This window comes from Geospiza fortis, unplaced genomic scaffold (assembly GCF_000277835.1).
Source record: "Geospiza fortis unplaced genomic scaffold, GeoFor_1.0 scaffold112, whole genome shotgun sequence".
Taxonomy (NCBI): Eukaryota; Metazoa; Chordata; class Aves; order Passeriformes; family Thraupidae; genus Geospiza; species Geospiza fortis.
The window spans coordinates 20,212,469-20,220,600 of NW_005054298.1; the positions used below are offsets into that span (position 1 = coordinate 20,212,469).

General features: G+C 49.2%; 2 protein-coding genes across 2 annotated transcripts in view; both read left to right on the forward strand.

The window, feature by feature from the left end:
* The window catches only part of HOXD3 (homeobox D3), a 30,219-nt gene extending 27,366 nt beyond the window's left edge, over positions 1-2,853 (forward strand). The window contains 2 exon segments of the mRNA XM_005416102.3: positions 55-481; positions 483-2,853. Of these exon segments, the coding sequence (XP_005416159.3) occupies positions 55-481; positions 483-785 (730 nt within the window). The 3' untranslated portion in view covers positions 786-2,853.
* The window catches only part of MTX2 (metaxin 2), a 51,914-nt gene continuing 44,849 nt past the window's right edge, over positions 1,068-8,132 (forward strand). Inside the window, exon 1 of the mRNA XM_031058486.1 lies at positions 1,068-1,116. Within this exon, the coding sequence (XP_030914346.1) occupies positions 1,068-1,116 (49 nt within the window). The remainder of the gene's footprint in view (positions 1,117-8,132) is intronic.

The window sequence follows — 8,132 nt, forward strand, 5'->3', positions numbered from 1 at the left end:
GGGGGGGGGGGGCCGCCCCCGGGCCCTCTGCACCCCCTCCCCGGGCGCCGACAGAGCGAGAGGGTATCGCGGGTTTCCGAGGGACCCCGGGAGGAAGGGGGGGCTGTCTTTCGTGGGGGCAACCAATGTCTCTTTTGCGCCTCTCCCCGCAGGAGAGAGCTGCGAGGACAAGAGTCCCCCCGGGCCGGCCTCCAAGAGGGTGCGAACAGCCTACACCAGCGCGCAGCTGGTGGAGCTGGAGAAGGAGTTCCACTTCAATCGCTACCTGTGCCGGCCTCGCCGCGTGGAGATGGCCAACCTCCTGAACCTGACCGAACGGCAGATCAAGATCTGGTTCCAGAACCGCCGGATGAAGTACAAAAAGGACCAAAAAGCCAAAGGCATCATGCACTCCCCCGTCGGACAGTCCCCGGACCGCAGCCCCCCTCTAAGCGGCCCAAACCACGTCGGCTACTCCAGCCAGCTCCCCGGCGTCCACAGCCCCAGAGTACGACCCCCCCCCCATGCAGAGCGGCGGCGGCGGCTTCGCCAACCCCAGCCTGCAGGGCAGCCCCGTCTACGTGGGGGGCAACTTCGTGGACTCCATGCCGGCCTCGGGCCCCATGTTCAATCTGGGGCACCTGCAGCATCCCTCCTCCGCCAGCGTGGACTACAGCTGCGCCGCCCAGATCCCCGGCGGCCACCACCACGGACCTTGCGACCCCCACCCTACCTACACGGACCTTTCCTCTCACCACACCTCTCAGGGACGGATGCAGGAGGCGCCCAAGCTCACGCATCTGTAGCGGGGCGGCGGCCAGCGGGCCCCGCTCCCCTCTCCATTACCTCACTTTTCTGACGGGACAGTGTTACTGTGCTCTCGAGTGCCAACAGTATTAGTGGATTTGTCTCCCTTAGCAGCTCCCTTCTTTCTTCCGCAGCCCCGAGTAGGTCCGTGAGCAGGAGCCTTTCTCTTAGAGCTGTTTTAAGCATGACAGTGCAATATACTGCCAACCGAGGGACTGATAAGCTGGTAATGATGTACTTGAAGGTAAGTCTTAGAGATGCTGTAGTGTTAGCAGCGCGTCATGCTGAGGTGTTTTAGACCAGTCGTGAGCCGTCGGAACTCGCCCGCGCGTAAGCTTATTTCAGAGAAGTTAATTTATGAGTTCTTCCGTAACGTAAGGATCGCATTGGACTAAATGATATGTATTTATTATTTTAAGCGAGACATTTTTTGTATCACTGATTATTTATCCTCGTCTTAATGTATTTATGTGGGTATTTGTAGAGTTTCTTCACCAATACTTCGGGAGAGGGATTCAGGTCCGTGGTGACTTACATTTCACCTATTTAGTATAATCGGTCTGAGCTAGTTGAGAGAGTAGTCTTGAACAGTTGTAACAGTGGCTGGTGTTTGTAGTTTATGTAAGGATTAATTAAGACAGCAAGTCGTAAATCATTAATAGAGTAAAACAAACTGTGGCATCACACAAAGAGCCGTTACACTTTAAAAAAATATTGAAAGTATTTTTAAAGTATTTATTTCTAATCGGCTGGCCCCACTCGAGCGCCTCGGTGGCTTGGCCGGCAGCTGGCTCGGCCGCGTGAAGCCACCTTTAGATGGAGGCACAGCCGCTTTGAGGAGGCGATCTACAAAGAGGGGCTCTTGGCCATCTTGTTTCAGATCAAATCCTGCATATAAAAACCTCGGTGAGGTTAACATTTATTTATTGGCTGGGTATGTATCGCGCATATTATTTCTGTGGGCTGTTTTCTTTTCTTTTTTTTTTTTTTTGTTTTTCTTTTTTTAAAATTACACTCTGGCTATCCAAAATAGAAAAGAAATTAGAAGCTTAGAAGGCAAAAAAATTAGAAACCCTCTGATAGTGCTAATTTCATTAGGGTCTCCATAGCAATCCGTGCAGCAGCTGCCACCTCCTTTGTTATTTTTATACTGTTGTCTTTTACTAACCATAAATCAATTTTTAGACATCTTTGGAAGGCCGAGCTTTTCCTCTTGTGTATTTTTTTTTCATAAATATAAACTTTGAAAGAAAATTGACAATCAGATACACACAGCCGAAGGGAGACGCTGAGACGGGGCGCGGGCAGGGGCTGGGCGGTGCCGCCGCGCTCCCCCGGTGCCCGGCAAGGACAGTCCCACCCGGCCTGACCGCGGCAGGGGGCACCGCCACCTCCCCCTGACACAAACAGGACAGTTAACACGGGGAAGAAAAAAATTAAAGTAACGAGAAGATAAAAAAATAGGAAAAAGAAAGGGAACGGTGCTCTGAACCCTCGTGTTTCCTCCTCTCTAGTTACACGGCTGTATGGAACTCGCTGGATTTACAGAGATACTTCTTTTGTAAACGCTGTGATTAAAGTCTCTTCCTGACAGTACATATTGCTCTGAGAAGACTGTTCTTGTCTCTTTCTAAAAGTGTCGAGTTAAATATTAATCCAAACTTCTGTATTCCCCACCAAAGCGTCTGATGCATTGCTTTCCAGTTTGACAAACACTGCAGCTCCTACTCCATCCTCTAATGACAGACCTGGCATTCCTATTGTGAGAAATATTTTGCCACCTCCCATCCTGGTCAATACAGACAAGTTTTCTTTTGTTTATTCTTCTTTTCTTTCCCATCCCTGCTTTCTTCCTCGCCATTTGGTATTTTTGTTCAGCTGAGCACTAATGATTCAAAATATTACTTAGCGTTTTGTTTTCCCCTCTGTGAGATTTCAACAATGCTGTGCTACAGTGAAAAGTGTAACTTTTGTTAAATTCCACTTTTAACCAAGCAAATTTGGATATATGTGTTACAGATCTGTAAACAAAACAGAACAGAATAAACTTCTTTGTTTGGAGACATATTTTAACCCTTTTAAGCCCTAAAATTGTTAGGGCTTACAATTCCATTGTATCCTATGGAAATTTTCACACAAATTGTTTCTTAGAAGCACCACCCAGGAGTAAATAAAACATACAAACAACACAAAAAGAAATGCTAGACACCACTTGTGATTTATACTTCTGTAATATGCCATAAATATATACATGTGTTTGTCTCTCCAAAACTTTCTGCAATCAGTGTGTCCACAAACAAAATTCTCCATGTAGGTTTTCGTGTGTTCTTGAAACACGATATATTTTGCATCACGTGCTTCTATCTGTGAAACAGCAAGGCACCACCATTTCTGCAGGACACCCAGTGTCCTTCTCCCCTTTGCTTTGTGCTCTGTAGGCTGTTAGTCAAACAGTGTCTGCCCCGACTTACACTATTAGTCCTTCATTAAATCTGGTAAGAAAGAAAAGGCTGTTTAGAGATCTGGGGAAGGAAGGCAGTTCAGAGGAGCCCTGACCACAACCACGGTGTTACTGAGGCCCACTGCCCTGAATTACTTTCATGTTGCCGGAAGACAGCAGCCATGGTTTCCAGGAGGGGAGGAGGAGGAGCTTGTGTGAGGGAGAATCTTCTTGTAAATAAACTCACTTTCTTCTCTGTGACTCTGGCAGAGGTGTCTTCTTTGTAATGCAATTGAAGTCCATGATGATAACCTAATTATTAGAAGTAATGTAACTTTAGCAAGATTGCTGGCATTTTTACAATGTTTGTACAAGCATCAGCAATCTAGAGGAGAGATACACTTTGGCACAAGCCAGACTTTTTCTTGGCCCATCATTCAAAACCTATAAATTATAAACAACCCCCTTTTACACTCATCGGGAGCTCAGATCCTTGGAAGAGCATCTGATGTGATGAACTCCAGTCACCTATTTAAAACACAACTAGTCAGCCAAGGCCAGGCTTGGGGCTGATCTTACCTTTGCCTTTCTTTACAAATAGGAGGCACAACACCCCTTCCTCTCATTCTCTGCTCCAGACCCATAAAAGGGTCAGTGAGCCAGGCCCTCTAAATGCTGGCAGTGATGTTGCACTATTTGGGATAGGCAGCTGCTGAGAGCACTGGTTGAGAGGCGTCAGGGGTGCACAGAGCTTCAATGAGGCCATGCAAGTTACTCTGTTCAGATCAGTGGGGTTTGGGTCTCCACTTTCTGGTTTGGCCTTTACAGTAACCCACCATTTAATGGCATTCCAACAGTTTCCCCAGTGCAAAAAGGAGTTGAGGCTTTGTGTTATCTCCATGCAGTGAGTGCAGGGCTGAGCCACTCTTTTGCATCCTGTTTCTTTTTGAGGGGGGCCCATCAGTGTCCCACTGTGCATGGCCTGGTTAGCAGCACCAGGGCAGGGGAACCTAGACAGGCACAGCCAGGGGCTTCCAGGGATGCCACAGTTTTGTAGGTGCCACTTGTGTTTGGCTGGAAAAACAAAGCCAAATGCCTCCTGCTCCATTAGCGAGTGCTTCCTGAGCAGACACTGCAGGCTCCCAGCCCTGCTCCATGGGCAGGCCAGGGAAGGACTCAGGGCACCCCCATGGCTTCCACTAGGAGACCACACCAGGGTCATCTGGGGCTGCAGGCAGCCTTGGCCAAAGGTGAAGAGGATGCAGCTGGCTGCACACCCAGGAGGCAAGGGCAGGCAGGGAGGAGGCTGGCTAAGAAAGAGAGAGCCCACCAGCATCAACTAGAAGTCCCCTGACTTTCTTGAGGGCCAGCTGGGTCTTTTGGGCTCCATGGCAAAAAGTCTGAAGGCAGGATCCACCTCTGGGGTGTCTGCACCCCTCCAGCCCCATGGGAAGCCCTTTGAAACAACCTGCAGGGATGTCCAGGCACTAAAAGGACCACTTGACCAGAGGAAAAAACAGGGTAAAGGGGATGGGGCTGCTGGTCTACCACTGGGGGGGTGCCCTGCTGATAGCTGTCAGCTGAGGAGAGAGGAAAGGAGCTGCAGGTTGTAATGCCATCCTTCTACATGCCAGCCTGCCGTGCGTGCCCAGTGCCACACACCATGGCAGCCTGGCAAAGGCACAGTGTGCTGCACGGTGGGCAGCCCAGGTGTCCAGCACTGCTCTGCAGACCTGCCTGGGAACACAGGCTGGAGCTGGGTGGGCAGCACACAGGGGCTGGTGCTGCCAGGGCAGTGAGGGCTGTGGTGGTGCCTGGGTGTCATGTGGTGTTATACACTGATGAACAACATACCTCTGCTTTTAAAAGATGCAAGGCAAGCCGGGCCAGAGCTCTGTTGGCTGCAGCCACCTTCCAGGGATTGATTGGCAAGTCTCTCTGCTCCCATGTGAGAGGCAGCAGTGGGTACCCTGTGATGCTTGCTTGGAGTGGGGCTGCTAGGGGGTGACAGGGCTGGCTCTATTAGGGGTCATCAATCACATCAAGAGCACTTTTTACTCGACAGTGGGTCCTCCTACTTCTGCTTGGACCTGAGCCAGCTGGGACCAGAGCAGAAACTCATCCAGCAGAATGCAGTCCCAGAGCCTGAGAGCCACGGAGTAACAGGGCGGGACTGAACCCCTTGGGTCACATAGACTAAGATACAAAATGGGACTCAGTGAGGTACCTGTGCCTGCACATCCCTAAGCCTCTGCAGATGCTGCTCAGGACCAGAGGTGAGTCTTTGTCTCTCCTTTTGGAGCCCAGGGTCCTGAAGCTTTCTGAATGTTCTGGGATGAATTACAGAAAGGCTCAGCTGCAATGACAATAAACACAAAGCAGAGTGAAAACAACAAGGAATTTGTACTAGACAGGATGGATGTCTTCTGGGTAAAAATACTCATGAATGTAGGATTTGAACACTTCATTTTTTTATTTGCTAATATGCAGTTTTTCTTGCAACAGGTGAAGTTTTGGGACTGGTAGGCAATCCCATGCTGAGTGAGGTACACAGCCTCAGTCTTTCCTCTAAGAAACATTTTAGGATCTTTGGGAGCAAGAAAGGCAAGAGAAGACAGAAATCTTGGCTGCAAACTCATTGACACCCATTTTGCACACAGCAGCATGGCTTACCTTGACCCTCTGGGTTATCAGTAGTGTAATATTTCTGTCCCACCAAATTCACAGCCATGGGACTGGAAACAGGGCTCTACATGGCAAGGGGCCAGCGTGGAATCACTCTTCAGAGCAAATCTTCACAGAAGAAGGGACAGACTGACTATCCTCTTCTCTGTGTATATATAGACGATCTTTGTTGTTAATCTCACATACTGGGAGAAAAGAGGTTCCTGTCGCAGGGGTCAACAGGGAAGAGGAACTTGTGGCAGGGATACATTGATGGCAGAGGGAAACCCCTTCCTGAGGGTTGCTGTGGCTGCCTGTGCTAGTGCAGGAGCTGAGGATGGCTCCCCTAGAGTGCCAGCATAACTCCCCATCTCTGCCCTGGTGTGTCTGTTCATCCCTGGGTTTATTCCCATTTTACAAAATAAACTCCCAAGAGCTTCCTCTCCTTCTGTGATAGCCTTTCTCATAGGAGCCTTTGGTGGTTTGCTAGTGCTAACAGGGCCACTGCTTAAATGCCCAGTGTTTGCTTATCTGCCCTCAGGATGCCCATCCCCACCCTCGCGGTCTCCACACCATGGATGTACATTCTCCCTTGGCACTGAGAACCAGCTTTGCCCAGCTGGCAGTGCTGTAGCAGCAGAGGGGTAAGGACAAGGTAATGCTGAATCACACCTTCCAGGCTGGGGACTGGGGAGAGATCTGCTGGATCTCCTGGGTGTTAGCTACAAGCACAGAGGGTGGGCTCCTGCTCTAGGGAGACAGGCCACATGTCCCAGTCCCAAAGCAGTGTCTGTGGCTTGGGCTGCCATTGCCTTCAACACACACTGCTCGAGCAGCCTCCCTAAGGTCAGGGGCTGGTGTCTGCACCCAACAGGACGCAGGGCTTTTTGGATGGACTTTCTCCTACATCTCCTTGGTTCCACAGTGGCTTTCTCAGGCTTTGTAGAGGCCCACACACTTCTAGAAACATGGTGACACAAGGACTCATTTGGTCCATTGCTGTTACAGAAGTTTTTGCCCCAGCAGCTCCCCTGTCTTGCCATCACTTGACTATTCACACAGGCATCCCTAAACCTCCCAGCTATTCTCAAATTGTTTCTGACAGCATCATGTTCTTCACATTCCTTTCCTCCTCCACTTTTCTTTTCCCTTCTTTTGGCTTCCAACGAGTCCTTCATCTTTCCCATTAGACTCTTTGTAAGACAAGAGCTTCACTCACTCTGTTCTCTATCACTGGAACTTAACTTTTTAAGTCTGAACCCTGAAATTCCTGCATGTAGAAAAAGCTCTGTCTCTAAAGCCAGAGCATCAACAAGAGATGTTTTTCCTGTATTTAGCCACTGATTTCTGCTTTTGTCACCCTTGAACAGTCCTGCCAAAACAAACAGGTAATGAACAGGAAACTTGTAACAGCATCCAGCTGGGTAAATGGAAAGATCGTATGTTGGTGCGAACACAGACAGCTTTTCTAGCATTTAGAACAGTCTTAGGTGTAATTAAACCAGTTGCATTCTGCAAACACAAGACCCAAGTAAAGCAGCAGCCCTGTTCCGAAGCCAATTTTCTTTCCTTCACTGCAGGCAGGAAATTTTACAGCAGGGGAGACTGAAGAGCACAGATGCTCTGCTGCATGGACAGCCATTCTCTGCTAAAGAGAAAACCTGGTGTTCCAGGGCTTCTGATTTTTCAGAAGATAACATTTTCCAAACTGCTCTGATTGCCATGGGAGAGCTGAGAAAGTTTGCATCATCCAGAATTTAACCCCTTCCTCCAAATGTATGTTTCCTGACAGAGCGCATTTGATTTAAACTGTTCTTCTAATTCATACCCGCACCCCCTGAAAATAGAAATTTAGGTGATAGTCCATTATCAGAGTATAAGGGCAGCACAGCCCATCAGAGTGAACAAGTCTATGCCAGGAGAACACCAAGTGTCAGGACTCTGAGATTTCAGGGACTGCTTGATTCTGTAGACTCAAAGTTCAAGGGCCCTTAAGACATAACCTGTACACAGCAGCCTTTGGTTTATAGTAGATCAACAATATTAGCTGGGGAGAAAGTGGGGCTGATAGGAGGCCATGCCACTGATCAGAGTCCCTTTGCAGGGAAACGCTCCTGTACCTTTGCAGGATGTGCATGCCTGTCCTAGCAATGTGTCCTCTCAGGGCCCCTGCAGGAAAACCCCAACAGATCTGCTCTGAATTCATCAGCTGGGTATAATGGTGGAGCTGAGCTCCAGAACA